Source organism: Sturnira hondurensis, unplaced genomic scaffold, assembly GCF_014824575.4.
Source record: "Sturnira hondurensis isolate 20B ecotype Veracruz unplaced genomic scaffold, ASM1482457v3 Scaffold0019835, whole genome shotgun sequence".
In the NCBI taxonomy this organism is placed as follows: Eukaryota; Metazoa; Chordata; class Mammalia; order Chiroptera; family Phyllostomidae; genus Sturnira; species Sturnira hondurensis.
Window position 1 is genome coordinate 3,065,216 of NW_028092466.1, and position 16,891 is coordinate 3,082,106.

At 41.3% G+C, this 16,891-nt stretch overlaps 1 protein-coding gene across 1 annotated transcript in view; it reads right to left on the minus strand.

Moving 5' to 3' along the window:
- GLP2R (glucagon like peptide 2 receptor) overlaps positions 1-16,891 on the minus strand; it is a 72,393-nt gene that overhangs the window by 35,773 nt on the left and 19,729 nt on the right. Inside the window, exons 5-9 of the mRNA XM_037028289.1 lie at positions 9,896-10,002; positions 7,226-7,379; positions 5,449-5,608; positions 4,332-4,392; positions 2,840-2,909 (exon numbers count right to left, since the gene is read on the minus strand). Of these exons, the coding sequence (XP_036884184.1) occupies positions 2,840-2,909; positions 4,332-4,392; positions 5,449-5,608; positions 7,226-7,379; positions 9,896-10,002 (552 nt within the window). The remainder of the gene's footprint in view (positions 1-2,839; positions 2,910-4,331; positions 4,393-5,448; positions 5,609-7,225; positions 7,380-9,895; positions 10,003-16,891) is intronic.

Genomic DNA, 16,891 nt, shown 5'->3' on the forward strand with positions numbered 1-16,891 from the left:
AGAAAACAGAAGCTGGGGGACTCCCAGGTTTCTGGCTGGAGTAGCTGGTAGATGAACAGTGGTCTCATCCACTGTGTGTGGCAAGCAGCAGCAGGAGAAGGTGGACAGGAGCATGAGTGAGGTCAGGAGACTGTGCCCATACGTGGAGTTGTAGAAACTCCAGCGTTGAAACTGTAGAAACTGGAGTTGTAGAAACGACAGCATGTGAAGGTGGTTTTATCCAAGATGAGATGATAAAGAGCATTCTCTTGCCCTCAGAGGTGAAAACATGGCTTCAGGAACTAGGAAGCACCCATAGAAACTAGCATGCCGGTCGGTCAGCCACAGCTGGACAAGCAGCAAGGTCCAGAGCAGTGGTTCCAGCCCTGGCTGTTCATTTTAATCCCTTCAGAACATTTAAAACTGTACCTGCCTGAGCCCTACCTCCAGAATTTCTGATGTGGTCCTCCAGGGTATGAAGTACCGTGAGGTTTCTCATGACATTCAGCTTTGGGAGCCACCGACTTCAGTGGGTGCCTGAAGCCTGGCAATATCGTCACAAATCATGTTCTGATTGAGCAGGTCTGGGATGGGTCCTGGGGACCTGGTTTTACAGCAAGGGCTCAGGTGACCATACTTTGAGCAGGTGGAGTGTAGCAAAATGCTTTTCAACCCTGGCTGCACCTTAGACTTCCTAGGCCACACCTGAGATCAATGGCATACAAATCTCTGGGGCTGAGACCCAAGCAAAATAATTTTTTAAAACATTGAGGTGGTTTCATGAGCAACCAAGAGGGAGAATGATGAAGCCTCTGGAAGTCTGAAGGATGAATATTGGGGATCCAGCTGGAATGAGCCTCCTGAACTCCCTCCTAGGGAGGACCAGCTGACTTCCATCCTGCTTCGCTCTGCCTGGTTAACGAGACTTTACCAGCGCCCAGGCATGGGGACCACAAATGTTACCCAAAGCTTATAGAGAGCCTGCCGTATGCTTGGGCTGGCTGCCAGGCTGAACAGAACAGGGGGCATATGGTGTCAGCAGACTGCTTTTAGACTGATACTCACAATAAAACATTGCTGAGGTTCCAGCAGAAACCTGTACAGAGTCCAGGAAGGGCACAAAGGAGAATGTGACCATTCCTACTTTGCGAGGTGGGTGTCCAGATACAGCAGCCACGTGGACAAAGGGGCAGAAGGAGGAAGCTCAAACCTGAGGAGAATCTGATGCAAGGTACTAATGGGTAAAAGAGCCTGCAGCAGTCAGCACTCCATGCACAAGGGCTCGAGGCAGTGAATATTTTGGAGGCACATCACGGTGTTGTGGTTATGGGCGTGTCATCTGATCAGACCCTCTGGGCTGAGCTCTGAGGCTTCCATGTACTGGAGCAGTAACTTTAAACAAATGACTCCTCATTTTCTCAGTGTCCTCATCAATGAAAGGTAGCATCTACCTCAGAAGAGTAAATGACTTCCCACACACAAAGCACTTAGCATGGGATTGGCATGTAAGAGACAGTAAGCTTTGCTGGGCCATCACAAAGGGTCCTAGCCAGGAGGTAAGTGCTGGGACCACAACTTCACAGTGTGTCTGGAGAGGAGAGGATTGTGAAGAAATGACAGACATGGTGGGAGTGAGGTAGGGCTCATGATGCCCGTGGAAGGTAAGTGGTCAGACTTCACATAGAACATACACTCTCAGCTGTGTGTGGAATGAATAGGTGTTGGGTGCAGGGGGCGCAGGGTTGGGGGGCAGAGATTCTCAGGAGCATGTCTGCCACTGGTCAGGTTGGATGTGACGCAGATCTTGGAATCCTCTAGAGCATCATCACACTCTCAGTTTTCTTACTATTTCTGTGAATTTTCTATCCTCTCAGTTATACCAAAGTCTGGGCAGAGAGTTGCCTTCTATCATTGAGAGATACTGACATTCTTCTATACAAACAAGCTTTTGCTTTCATGAAACCACAAATACCATATTTGCACCCAGAGTGATGGCCATGTCTAGGTAGGAGACTTTCTGCCTCCCTCCAGGACCTTGCTAGGCTTTCTGCTGTTCCACACACAGCTGAGAGTGTATGTTCTATGTGAAGTCTGACCACTTACCTTCCACGGGCATCATGAGCCCTACCTCACTCCCACCATGTCTGTCATTTCTTCACAATCCTCTCCTCTCCAGACACACTGTGAAGTTGTGGTCCCAGCACTTACCTCCTGGCTAGGACCCTTTGTGATGGCCCAGCAAAGCTTACTGAGTGTCTCTTACATGCCAATCCCATGCTAAGTGCTGTGCTTCTTGGACAGATTTCATTCTCAAACGCTGTCATCTAAAAGAGTTTTAAAAAGGACTCTGGATCAAGCCCTCCTTCTCCAGCCCCCAATTTAGGGTCTTCTCAGAGCAGCAGCATCTCCTGACTCTCTAACCCTGTCACCACTGTGGGGGTTGACATGCATGTATGCTTTCCTCCTCTGAAAAAAGCTCCTCTCCCTCCTACTAATGGTGTTAAGACCAAGCCAACAGCTTTGCTCTCCCTGGGCTGGTCTGTGACTGATGAGGCCTCTGTCCCCAGGGCCTTGTACACATCATAAAGATTCAATTTGAGGTCACTGAGCACATTTCTATACATAGTTTAAAGACTCAACAAGAAGGAAGCTTGTGGTAGAACTTGCAATTTAGGTCCTGAACCAGAACAGAGCAAGGAGTTTCTAACTTGTTCCTTCTCATTCACAGATCCTACTCCCAACTCAAGGTCTGGCCCAGGCTTATCCTGAGCCAGGGAATTGGGGTGGGGAGGACAAGGGGTGAGGTCCTCCCTAGCTGCTGAGCTTAGAGGGGAGAAAGAATGGGTGTGATGATTCTTACTGCTACACAGAGGAGCATGGGTCCTCGGATGATCCACCAGATTGGCTTATTATTGTTTATTCCCCAGCACCTACAGCAAAGAGCAGACAGTAAATTTTCAATTAAGTTAAGATTTGACACAAAAGCCCCACGTCCTCCAGACAAAGGATGCTCACACTCAAGACTTACCTTAACCCATCATTGTCTTGAGGGATGAAAGAGAAGACCAGACTCAAATTCCTTCCTGCTAGTACCACAGCGCTGATGGTACTAAAGTGCACTAAAACTCGTATATCCCTCTACACTTGTCTCTGTGTTCTCAGAAATGTAAATTCCTGACTATATAGGGGACTTTTGGGTGGTGTTTATTTGGAGGAAAGAATAGGATCAAATGATTTGCATTATTCAGCAACAAGCTTAACAAGGTGCTGTTGAGATTCAGTCTCAAGAAGCCACAAGATATAAAATATTCCACAATATAAGTATGCCACCATTTATTCATCGATTCCTGTACTGACAGATGTTCAGGGATTATTATTTTGTTTGGTTAGGGTTTTTGTTTTATTTTTAAAATTGAGATGTAACTGACATGTTAACATTATGTTAGTTTCAGGTGTACAATGTGATGATTCAGTATGTGAATATATTGTAAAATGATTACCACAAGTCTAGTTAACATCCATCACCTCACACAGTTTCAAATTTCTCTCTTGTAATGAGAACTTTTCAGACTCACTCTCTCAGCAACTTTCAAATTTACAGCATGGAAGTGTTAACTGTAGTCACCATGTTGAACATGACATCTCCAGAACTGACTTATTTATAACTGGAAATTTGAAAGTTTTGACCACTTTCAGCCATTTCATTTTGCTTTTTCCCCCACTTTGAAGCAATGACTATTCTTATACCTATATCCTTATATACCCATGACTATTCTTTTTCCTCAACTATGAGGCAATGACTATTTTTGTACATATATCCTTATATACCCAGGGTCACTGATAATGTATGCAGTACATTTTGTGCTAATTGCTGCTAACTTTGTAATAATTTGTAGATGTAACTTAATAAATTAATAAACTAATACTATAAGAAAAATCTTTGATTATTTTATCCACATTCCTAGGTATATTTTATTTTATTTTTTATTCTCACCCGAGAATATCTTTTTCATTACTTCTAGAGAGAGAGGACAGGAGAGAGAGAAACATTTATGGGAGAAAGAAGCATCGATGGATTGCGCTAAGTACATGCCTGGACCAGGGATTGGGATGGAGGATCAAACCTGCAACCTAGGTGTGCACCCAAACCAGGAATCGAACTACAACGCTTTGGCTGTGGGATGATGCTCCACTCAACTGAACCATACCCACCAGGACTCCTAGGTATAGTTTAGATGGCCAGAATTGAAGGGGATGGATAGTCTCTTTAGGAAAATGATATACATATTTGTTTGGGGGCATATTTTGGGATCACCTGCTCATGAAAGTGAGAAAACAGGTGAAGTACATACCCTGTGTTCTCCAGCTGCGCACGGGCGACACTCCAGGGCACAACGAATAGCAGTGGGGAAGCTGAGAGAGAACAGGGAATGCAGTTAGCTGCTTGTTGGCCAAAGCTGCTGCCTCCCACCCCAGCCACATGGGCCAAGCACAGTTGGTTAAATGCTATAAAATCACAGAACTGAGGACTGCAGGAACACTAGAGTGGCACAGAGCTCGACTATGCTTTTACTTTCAGGGAAAATGGGGAGTAGAGAGGACAGACTTGCCACACATCCCAGAACAGCTTGTAGCAAATATAGAGAGACATTATCCAAAATTTTCTGAACTGCAAGCCAAGGTTATTTCCTCTGAATCCTGCAGCCTTAAATTCCCCAAAAGCTTGTGGCAACACAGGTTCCAGACCTCATCTTGAAGACTTCATTGGTGGTATGGTTTGTGTGTCTTCCCCCAAATTAATATATTGAAGCCCAACATCCTACATTGATGATATTTGAAGATGAGACCTTTGGAGGTAACTGGGTTTGGAAGTGGTTGGGAGGGGCTGTCAGTCAGTATGATGGATTAATGCCCTTTTAAGAGATCAGAGAGCTGCTTCTCTCTCTCTCTCTCTCTCTCTCTCCCGCCCCCGCCCACCCCGCCCCCCCACCATGTGAGGACACAGCAAGAAGACAACTGTCTGCAAGCCAATAAGAGGGCCTTCACCAGAACTCAATCATGCTGGCAGCCTGATTTCAGATTCCTCAGCCTCCATAACTGTGAGAAGTAAATGTATTGTATAACATCCAGTCCAGAACACTGTGTTATACCATCCTGGGCAGACCAATACAGTTGGGGGCAAGGTAGAAGAAATGACATTTGATTCTACCAAAAACCTTCTCAATTTCTGAATGTGTGCATTGGGTCTACTTGCACTTGTGCATATGTGTGTGTGCTTGCTCATGCATGTGCACATGTGCATGCACACACACACACACCCCTTTCTCAGAGACTCTTGTCACTGAGGAATGATCTGTCCCACAAACCTCCATCCATCCACTGGGTCTCTAGCTCCAACCAAAGGCTCTATTGAGCTCTCATGTTCTGAAGAGTGCCCAGAAAAAGAGGCTGGGGGTTCAGGTCACTCACCCCAACCCACCAGCAGGTATCTGGGCCACAGCCGCCTTCCAGAAAGCACTGTGGGCTCCAGCAGCGTGTGGAGGTACAAGCCTTCCACCAGAAACCAGGAGTAATTGGCCCCCACGAAGTAGTGCAGGAGGACCTGGGCGGAGCGGCAGGAGGTGGAGATCTGCAGAGGACAGAGCACCTGGAGGTGAGTCCAGGCCTTCCAGGGTCTGGACTCAGAAGGCAGGGCAGGGCCTCCCTGTGCATAACCCTCCCCCTCACTCCCTTCTCTCCCAAACCCTTGATGAACCTCCCAGAGAGGCGGCCACACTACCAAACTGTGAAGTACTGCTTCATGCAGGTTTCATAGCCTCTTCCTTGACACTATAGAGATCATCAGACAAACAAAATCAGAAATCTCATGAGCGACTTCCCTAGAAAAACACTAAATGATGTGTTCTCTGGTCTCAATTCCATTAAGTTAGAAATCAACATCCAAAATATATTCATATGATTAGACATGAGGAAATAAACTTCTAAACAACTCATGAATCAAAGGAGAAATTATAATAGAAATTAGAACTTATTTCTGAACTGAATAAAAGGAAAATGCTGCATAGGAAACTTTGCTGCTCAAAGTTTGTGCTATGCAGACAATGCCACACTTAGAATGACACTTAAAGCCTTAAATACCTTAAATAATTAAGGAAAGGGCTGAAAACCAATTACTTTAAGTATTTATGTCATAAAAAGAAGAGCAAATTAAACCAAAAAGCTACATGGAAAAATAATAAATATGAGAGTGGAAATTAATAAAATAGAGAACATAAAATAAAGAGAATCAACAATGCCAAAAGTTTGATTTTTGAAAAATCCAATGAAACTGAGAAACTGGAAAATGTGACCAAGGGGGAAAAGACAGACAACCAATATCAGGAATGAAAAAAGAAACACCATCCTAGATGCAATAGAACTTTAAAAGATCTTAAGAGACTATAAAAAATAAAATGCCAATAAATTTGAAACATAAGATGAAGTAGACAAATTCTAAAAAAACACAAGTTACCTTGTGACACCAGAAGAAATAGAAAATCTAAATACAAGAGTCATAATTAGTTAATAATTATAAGCCTTTCAATAAAGAAAACTCTGAGTCCAAATGGTGCAATCCATCAAATATTTAAAGAAGAAATAATACCTATCTTAAATAAATTCTTCCAAAGAATAGAGAGAGAACAAGATTGATTTGTTTTTAAGAGAACAGCATAAACTTTATCCAAAAACTTAACAAAAGCATTACAAGAAAAGAAAATTCTTCACAAATATATATGACATGCAGAACAGAAGACAGTATTAGCAAATGGAATCCAGCAATGTAAAAAGAACAATAATATATCAGAACCTAGTTGGGTTTATCTCAGGAATACAAAGGTAATTTAACAGATTAATGCATTTATTATTAACAGGATAAAGAAAAAACCATGTCAACAGATGCAGATTTCAATTTGGAAAAACTTTGAAGGGTACTCTGGTTTAATTTCTTCTTTTATTTTCAGATGGAAAAATTTCTCACCCAAGGGCCATTCAGTAACCCCTCGGTAAATTTTCCTGCTGATGATTTTCTTTACTTTGTCCCACTTTTGAGAGGCTTTCCTTTCTTTCTTTTTTTTTTTCAAGCCAGATGATGCCTGTCTAACCACAAAGCCTTTGACACCCACCCCTTGTTTCCCTCCTCCCATCTGGAGCCCCAGCTCCCTGCCCTCTGATTCCCGGTACTGATCCACCAGGTGGGAACATGTACCTCTGACACATAGGACATCCACTCCTTCTCGCTGTTGGGCCTCTTGGAGTAAGAGTTGTAGAAGATGATGTCCTTCACCAGCACAGCCACGCCTCGCAGAATAAAAGAAGCAAACAAGTTCATGTGGATGTAGTAGCGTGTGCAGTGGAGTTTTCTGTACAAGGAGAAAACCGAGAGCCTTCCCTCAGGAAAGAACAGCTCAGACCAAGAGGTGTGTGCCTGAAACACTTGTGTATCTACCGCTAAAGGGCAGAGGCTCACAGTGTGGGCACCAGAGTTGGAAGGCTGGATTATGTGATCTGACATCCCTGTGACTCCTTTTCGTCATCTGCAAAATGAGGACAATAATAGCTAACACCTATATAACATGCTCAGCGCGCCCCACTGCATTCCAAGTCATTTACATGTATGTATGCACTCATGGATGGGCACTATCATTGCCCTGGTTTTACAGCTGGGGGGATTGAGGCAGAAAGGCGAAGTCACCTGTTTAAAGTCCCAGAGCAGTAAATGGTAGAGCTGAGATTTGAGCAACTCTAAGGCTAAAATGCGGCTCTCCAAGGTTCTACTGCCTGTAAGAACAAGAACACTTACCTCAAAGGGCTGCGGAGAGATTCAATCAATTAATGAGTGAAAGTGCTCACCCTGTACCTGAGCACAGAACGAGGTGTTGCCTGTCCCCCACCCACCTGGAGCCTCCGCAATGGTGGCTATGTCCTGGCCGATGATGTAAAACCACATCTTCAGCCTCTGTCGTCCCTGGCTCTCACAGCCCTGCCCAGGCCTATGTGCAGCAACACCCAGTCCTGCCTTGCTTTAGAGCTGTTCTTTTTTTTTAATCTCAAAAAAAGATGTGAAGCAGGTCCTATGTTTTACCATTCAGGCATCCTTCTCCATAACTAGACCAGGGAGCACTCAAGAGCAGGAACTGATGCAAAACGGACACTTGGTTGACCCAGGTCCTGCTAAAGGTACTTCCAGCGTGGCTGCACAGTCATCTTCACCTGGTTTGATTCTGAGAGTTTGGGAAGGTGCATGGAGGAGGCCGCAGATAACAGACTGTGCAGTTCTCCCACTGTTCAAAACTTGCTCTCCCAGGGGCGTAGACGGCCCTGACTCTGCTCCAGGAGTCACAGGCCATGCAAGATTAAGGGCCAAGTAGGGCCAGACCCCGGGCTAGCAGAGCCCTGGTGAGTTGCTCTGGAACTAGCATTCAGGTCTCCATGGTCCCCATCCAAGTCTCCTGTGTCCGTGCCAGACTCTCATTCTGTCACATTACAAAAGGGGACCCCCCAAAACTCAGAATTTATTTATTTCAAATGTATACTTACTCTTACATGTTTAAACTTCAGTCACCTTCAAAGTACTCTCCATTTAATGCAATATGCCTATTGAGACTTTTTCCACTGCTCAAAACAGTTTTTGAACTCATCAATGTTGATGCCTTTTAGAGCTTCTGACTTTTTTTTTTTGTTTCACCTCTTCCACATGGGCAAAACATTTCCCTTTGAGGACTTTTTTTTTTCATCCAGAAAAACAACAACAAAAAAGGTTGCTTGGGGTGAGAGCAGGTAAATGGGAGAGTGAAGCATGGGGATCACGCTGTTTTGGGTCAAAAACTGCTGAAAACAGTTTGTAAATCTGTAAATCACCCATGATGAAATGGGCAAATGCATTGAAAGATTCTTCAAAAAAAATTTCACTGAAGCTGAACACGGCCTCTCACAACAACACCAGGTAGTACACTAATACTGGTGGGTACCTAGAACACTTACCTGGGGGCATAGCCTGTTCTACAGGGGGCCCACCCTCCAGAAGATAATTCTGGAATTTGGGGGGTGCCCCTCATAGGTGCCCAATTATATTCCTGAATGGGCTCAACCATGAGACAGCTTTAGAGGGGCTCCCTAGTTCTTCTCTAAATACCTCACTTGGGTAACTTCTAAAAACGTGATTTAATAAAATGCACTCAGTCTTTGGATTCTGAAAGAGAGTATTAGGGAGTGAAAATGTGCAGGCCCCAGACTGCCTGGCTGTGATCCTGCCTCCCTCACTCGCCAGCTGTGCAATCTCGGGCAAGTTACTCAAACTCTCCGTGTTTCCGTTAACTCACTTAGAAAATAGTGGTAACAATAATGCTAATCTCGTGGGATTAGAATTAATAATAATTCTGATTAGAACAAGATTTAAACGACTTAGTGCATGTAACATGCTTAGAACAGGGCCTGAGCACTGAGGAAGCACAGCTAACTGGATTCAGTGGGCCCTGGGTGAGAATCCTGCCTCCACCACTCACTAATTTACTTTGGGGAAGTTCTTCATCTCTTCTGTAGAAATAATGCCTCTGGCAGAGTTGTGGTGAGCACAGGCTGTGGTAGTAATGGGTTTGTTAGGAATTTAGAGCAGAGCCAGGCACAGAGGAGGTTATCTAACCCAAAGGAGGCAAAAGCAGACTTAGGAGTCCAGGTTCCAGTTCCCACTGTGCTTTGTGACTTGGGTGACTCGGTGCCTGTCATTGGACACCTGGTCTCCCTTCTCCCTTCACCTGCAAAATGGGATGGACAGACTAGGGACTCTCTTGGATTCCTTTCGAGTTCTGATGAGCCGTGACATCACCTGCAGCCTTCTAGAGGTAGTCAAGGAGCATGTGCCAGCAGACATGCCACTCACCGAAGACACAGGAGGATGGTGAGAGCCAGGAGGAGGGCGGCAATGGAGAGTGAATACCCCACAGTATACAGCAGCTGCAAGGTGGACAGCAAGCCACGGTGTTTCACCTGAACACAGAGGAAGAGCAAACATGATCACGAAGCTAGACGGTAACGGTCTCAACCCCGAGCTCAGGGCTCAAGGTTGCCCAGGACTGCTAGGGCTTTAGGCGTGCACACTATCCTTGCTCACACCAGAGTAACGCAGCTTAGCCTGCTGTCTGGAACATCTCAGAGGCTAAGTAACCTTGATGAGTGAAGAGCCCATCTGGGACTTACCTTTTTGGCTGGTCCCAGAGCCCAGCCCTGGTGCACCAAGATTCACAACATCATAGAAGAACTGTGCCGGGACAGAGGGTGCCTTGGGCATGGGGACAGGTTCTTTGCCCCTGGGCATGCTGTTGCTAGAGTAAGGCAGTCCCCCTCTCTGGAAGATGCAGCCAGGTTTCCAAATGGCTATCTCCTTTCTAAAATAACTGTTCATAGATGACCCCTTAGACAAAGACCTAGTGAAACACTGGGCTATTTTCTCTGAGTCCCAGGACAGCCTGATTCTGGGCAGAGGATTATTTACTGAAAATTCTCTTTTATTAAGTAAGATCTTTTCATAGAATCTCACCTTTTCATTCAGTCCACCATGCATATCATCATCAAGATACTGTGGGTTCTTCTACAAAATTTATTTAAAAACAAAATCTTGATGATGTTCCTCAGTAAATTTTGTTGAAGAACCCACAGTAAATACTTATTACCTGCCAAATTATGTCTTAAACTTCTCTACATAACTCTTTTTATCACTTATTCAAGTATGGAGGTATAGTAAACTGCATGTATTTAAAGTGTAAACCTTGATTAATTTGGATTGATTTCATCACTACATTCAAGATAATGAACACTTCCATCACCTTCCAAAAGTTTCCTTACGACCTTTGTAAGACATTTCTCCTCATTACTTCCTGCCACCCTATGCCCAGGCAACGCTGGTCTGCTTTTTGCCATTATAGACTAGTTTGAAATTTTTTAAATTTTATATAAAATGGAATCTTATGATAGGTACTCTTTTTTTTTAAAGATTTTGTTTATTTATCTTTAGAGGGGAAGGGAAGGACAGAGGGAGAGAAATGTCAGTGTATGGTTGCCTCTCGTGCGTCCCCTGCTGGGAACTGGCCTGCAACCCAGGCATGTGCCTTGACTGGGAATCGAACCGCGATCCTTTGGTTTGCAGGCCCGCGCTCAATCCACTGAGCTACACCAGCCAGGGCTGATATGTACACTTTTGTATAAGGCTTCTTTCCATCAGAATAATTATTTTGAGATTCATTCATGTAATAGCATGTATCAATATTTCATTCCTTTTTTATTACTGATAGTATTCCATTGTGAATGTATCATAATTTCTCCACTCACCTATTGATGGACACTTGGACAGCTTTCTGAGTTTGGCTTTTACAAATAAAGTTGCTATGAAAACCTCTGCACAAGTTTTTATATGAACATAGATTTTCATTTCTCTCAGATAAATATCTAGATGTAGAATGGCAGAGTAGTATGGTGTTTGTTTTAACTTCTTCAGAAATTGCCAAGCTGTTTTCTAAATAAGTTGTAGCAATTTACATCCCCACCAGCAATGGATGAGAGTTTCAGCTGCTCTAGATTCTATTACCACTTCAAATAATCAGTCTTAAATTTTAGCCATTCTAATGGGTGTGTAGTAAGTAGTATTTTATTGTGGCTTTAATTTGCACTTCTCTAATGACTGATGATGTTGAGAATCATGTCATGTGTTTATTTGCCATCTGTATATCTTATGTGGTGAAGTATCTGTTCAAATATTTGGCCATCTTTTAAACGGAAGTGTTTGTCTTAATTTTGCATTGTTAATGGTTTTTTATAGTCTAGATACAAACCTCTTGTCAGATGTGTGTTTTGCAAGTATTTTCTCCCATTCTGTGACTTGCTTTTTTATTTTTAACTGTGTCTGTAGAAGAGCAAAAGTTCTTTTTAATTTGATTAAGTCCAACTTTTTCTTTTGTACTTCATGCTTTTTTTCTACAAGTTTAGTAGATTGGACTCTTACCTTTAGGCCTGTGGTCTATGTCTAGTTAATTTGTATTCATGGTGTGGGGCAAGGATTGAAGTTGTTTTTTATACCCAGTTGTCCTGGCACCATTTGTTGCTAAGATTATTCTTTACCATTGAATTGCCTTGGCACTTCTGTTAAAACTCAGTCATCACTTATATGTGCGGGTCTGTTTCTAGACTCTATATTATAGTTCATTATTCTTAGATTTATCTTTAGGCCAATATTGTGCTGGCTTAATTATTATACTTTCACAGTACAATATGTCTTGAAATCAGTTAGTGTTGGTCTTCCACCTTTGTTCTTTCTCAAGTTTGTTTCAGCTATTCCAGGTATTTTGCATTTCCATATAAATCTTAGACTCAGCTTGTCAGTTCCTTTAAAAAGTGTGCTGAGATTTTGATTGGGATTACATGAAAACTATAAATCAATTTAGAGTCCATGACCATAGTATAACCTTCCATTTATTTAGATTCTTAAAAATGTCTTTCTGCAAAGCTTTGTACTTTTTAGTATAGGGCTTGCTCATCTTTTGTCAAATGTATCCATATGTGTTTTGTATTTTTAATGCTGCTATAAGTAATATTGTTTTCTTAGTTTTAATTTTTAATTGCTTATTGTTAGTATATAAAAATACAACTGTTTTTATATATTGATCAGTAGCCCACAACATTGTTGAACTCATCTATTAGCATCAGTAGTGGGATTTTCCATGGATGATCAGGTTGTCTGTGAATAACATTTTTACTTGTTTTATCCCAAACTCTGCATTTTTTATTGCATTATTGCTTTATCTAAGACCTTCAGTACAATGTTGAATAGAAGTGGAAAGAGTGAACTTATTACCTTGTTAAAGATTTTAGGAGAAAGCATTTATTCTTTCACCATTCAGCATAATGTCAGCTGCAATTTTTTAAAGATGCCCTTTTATATTTATTTTCTGTGGCTGCCATAACAAATCACTACAAATTTGGTGGCTAAAACAATATGATTTATTGTCTTACAGTTTTAGAGGTCAGAAGTTCAGACTCAGTCTCCCTGGGCCAAAGTAAGTGTCGGCAGGCTAGTGTTCCTCCTGAAGGCTCCTCTGGGGTGGGGGCATGAGCTCCCCAGCATGTCTGGCCTGCCTTTCAGAAGGCAGAGTAGGTTCCAAGAAAGCCAGGAGAAAAAAAAAGATGTACTAGCAATCAGAAACTAGAAAGATGTGTATTGACTTGGTTTGGGCAATAGGATATGGGTGGGCACTAGCTGGGACAGTTGGTTTAATTGCACTCCATTAGAAAACCACTATGGAAAACAGTATGGAATTTTCTCAGAAAACTAAAAATGGACCTGCCTTTTGACCCAGCAATTCCACTGCTGGGATTATATCCTAAGAACCCTAAAACACCAATCCAAAAGAACCTATGCACCCTGATGTTCATAGCAGCACAATTTACAATAGCCAAGAGTTGGAAGCATCCTAGATGCCCATCAGTAAATGAATGGATCAAAAAACTATGGTACATTTACACAATGGAATTCTATGCAGCAGAAAGAAAGAAGGAGCTACTACCCTTTGCATCAGCATCGATGGAACTGGAAAGCATTATGCTGAGTGAAATAAGCCAGGCGGTGAAAGACAAATACCATATGACCTCACCTTTAACAGGAACCTAAAAAACAAAACAAACAAGCAAGCAAAATACAACCAAAGACACTGAGATAGAGAACAGGCAGACAGGGACCAGAGGGGAGAGGGGAGAGAATTTCAGGGGAAAAGGGGAAGGATTCACAGAAACTAGTAAAAAGGACACATGGAGAACAACTAAGGGGGGTGGAAATGGGAGGGAGGTGGGGACCATGGGGGGGTGGGCTGGGATGGGAGTGGGGAACGGAAAACTGTACTTGAACAATAATTAAATTAAAGCTTTTTTTTCAAAAAGCTTCTTAAACTCTCCTCTACATTCAGGACTCTGCCCAAACCTGGCCATGTTCCTAGAGGTCCCAGAACACCCAGATCAACTCCAACTCACTCTCACTACCAGTAGGTGAATCTGAAGTCAGATATCTTTATAAAATGCTTCATGATCAGTGTGTAATATGCATCCACCAGGCAAACTGGCATTCTCAAACACTGCTGAAAGGAGGGCAAAAGAGTACAACCTCTGTGGTGGGGGGAAGATTTGGCAATATCTGACAAATAATATGAGCATCTACCTTTAATACAACAATTTCATTTCTAGGAATCTTCCAAAAGATACACCACCATAAATATGAACCAACGTACACATATATGATTATTCAAGGTGGCATCATTAGTAATAAAAAATTGGAAATAACCCAAATGACCATAGGACAGTGGCTGAATAAACTATAATAAATATAGAGAGTGGAGTATAATGCAGGTGTAAAAGAAAAAACAGAGAGAGAAATGGTCCTAAAAACTGATACAGAATACTTTTCAGGACATATTGTAAGTGAAAAAGAAAGATGCAGAATGGGGTACCCGGTATCTTGTCTTCTGTGTAAGAAAAATGGGGAAATAACATTTTATATATTTGCTTAGTTTTGCAAAAAGAAGTGTAAAGTATATATTACAATTTGATAAAAGGTAAAGAAAAAGAAAAGAGAGAGAAAAGATAAACTAGAAAATAATAAAAATGGTTATCTCTAGACAGTAGGCAGAAACACAGAGACAATGAGGAAAGTAAGATTTCTCTGAGTACACTTTTTATATAGTTTCAGCTTTCAACCCTTGCCAATATTCTATTTATCTAAAAAATTTAAAGACAGAATAATGAAAAGGCAAACTCTTAGTACAAATAGAAACAAATAAATAAAACTGCATATCCAATTAATAACATGACCACACAAAGAATGTAGTCTAAGGACATAAAGACTTTCAAAGAAGTCTAAAACTGTACCAAGTAAGTTTATCTTTTTAGTGGCAATTTTAATATTAAGGTTGAAACTATTTTATATGTACTTTAAGAATAGGTAAATAAATAAGTATGGTAATGTTATCAGAGAGAAAATTTTCACTGAAAGAAAAAAGATATAGTATACAAAGTAAAAGAAGATAAGGAAAAATGCTAAATATTAAATTTGAATCAGAATTATCAATATGAAGTCTTAATTTTTAAAAGGGCTTTTTTTCTAAGTCTGTACACTGAAGGTCCTAGACCAGAAGTGGTGGCAATGAGCACAGCGAACACTGCAATCTTGTTTCAAATACCATCTTCCACTTCAAGAATCCAGGACTCTGAAGTAACAGCTGATTTGTGCGAGGAACAGGGAAAACACAAGATGAGCTTGGACCATCTCCTTGTGCCAGAAAATAAGGAAGTGCTCAAGAACTAACAGGAGTATAACAAAAGGACAAGAGAGCTAGTTTGAAGAAAAAGATTTCACTAAACCTAGGAAATATTTCATCAAAAAGAATGAGCATAAGTGAATAAAACAATCTGTAAGTCCACGGTGATGTTCTAAAGTGGAGCAAGAAAAGGAGGAGGGCTTCTTTTCTGAAGATTATCACCTAGTAAATCTGGAAGGAATGACAGAGCTTGAATTAATTCAAGCAAGCATCACCCATGCAGATTAGCACACTGATACAGATTTGTTAGAGAACAAGGTAAACACATGTTACCAAAGTATCACCCCACCAGTTCCTGACTAAACACAAAAGGAGAAACATGCCTTGACTTTGGAGAGATCTGGCTATTGCTACATTCAATATGTTGACCTAAAAACAAAAAAGGCCTTTCAGAGTGAGAGGTAGTAAGCATTTATTTGTGTTCAAAAGAATATCTCTCCTGGATGCTCTGATTTAAGGCAGAAGCCTAAATAGTGTTCTGATTAGGAGACAAAGGCATTGGGTATATAAGGAAGGGAAGAGAAACAATTAAATGAAAGGAAGGAAGACAATGGCATTTTTGAACATCAACAATGAAATATCAGAAAAAGAAACTGGGGGGTGGGGCGCGGGAAATATCCCATTTACTATAGCAACAAGAAAAAGTACCTAGGAATAAATTCAATGAAGGAGGTAAAATACCTGTATGTGAAAAACTATAGAACACTGAAGAAAGAAATTAAGGAAGACACAAATAAATGAAAGCATACACCATGTTCATGGATTAGAAGAATTAACATCATTAAAATGTTCATACTTCCCAAAGCATTCTATAGATCAACACAATTCCTATTAAAATACCAATAGCATATTATAGAGACCTAAAACAAATATTTCAAACATTTATATGGAACTAAAAAAGACCCCAGATAACCTCAGCAATATTGAGAGAGAGGAAAAAAGTAGGAGGAATCACAATACCTGATATCAAACTACACTAAAAGTCCTCTGTAATCAAAACGGTCTGGTACTGGCATAAGAACAGGCACATAGATCAATGGAACAGAACAGAGAGCCCAGAAATAAACCCATGTTTTTATGGTCAATTAATACTTAACAAAGCGGTCAGGAGCATACAATGGAGCAAAAATAGCCTCTTCAATAAATGGTTTTGGGAGAACTGGACTGGTATATACAAAAAGAAAGTGAAACTAGACCACCAGCTCACACTATATACCAGAATAAATTCAAAATAGATAAAATAAAGATAAGTCATGACACCATAAAAAATAAAATATAAGTCATATAAGTCATAGAGGAAAACATAGGCAGGAAAGTGTCAGATGTCCCACATAACAATATATTTGCTGATATATTACCTAGGGCAAGATAAATAAAGGGAAAAAATAAACAAATGGGACTACATCAAATTAAAAAGCTTCTGCACAGCTAAAGAAACCATAATCAAAATGAAAACAGAACTGACTGTATGGGAGAATATATTTTGCAATGATACATCGAACAAGGGTTTGATCTCCAAAATA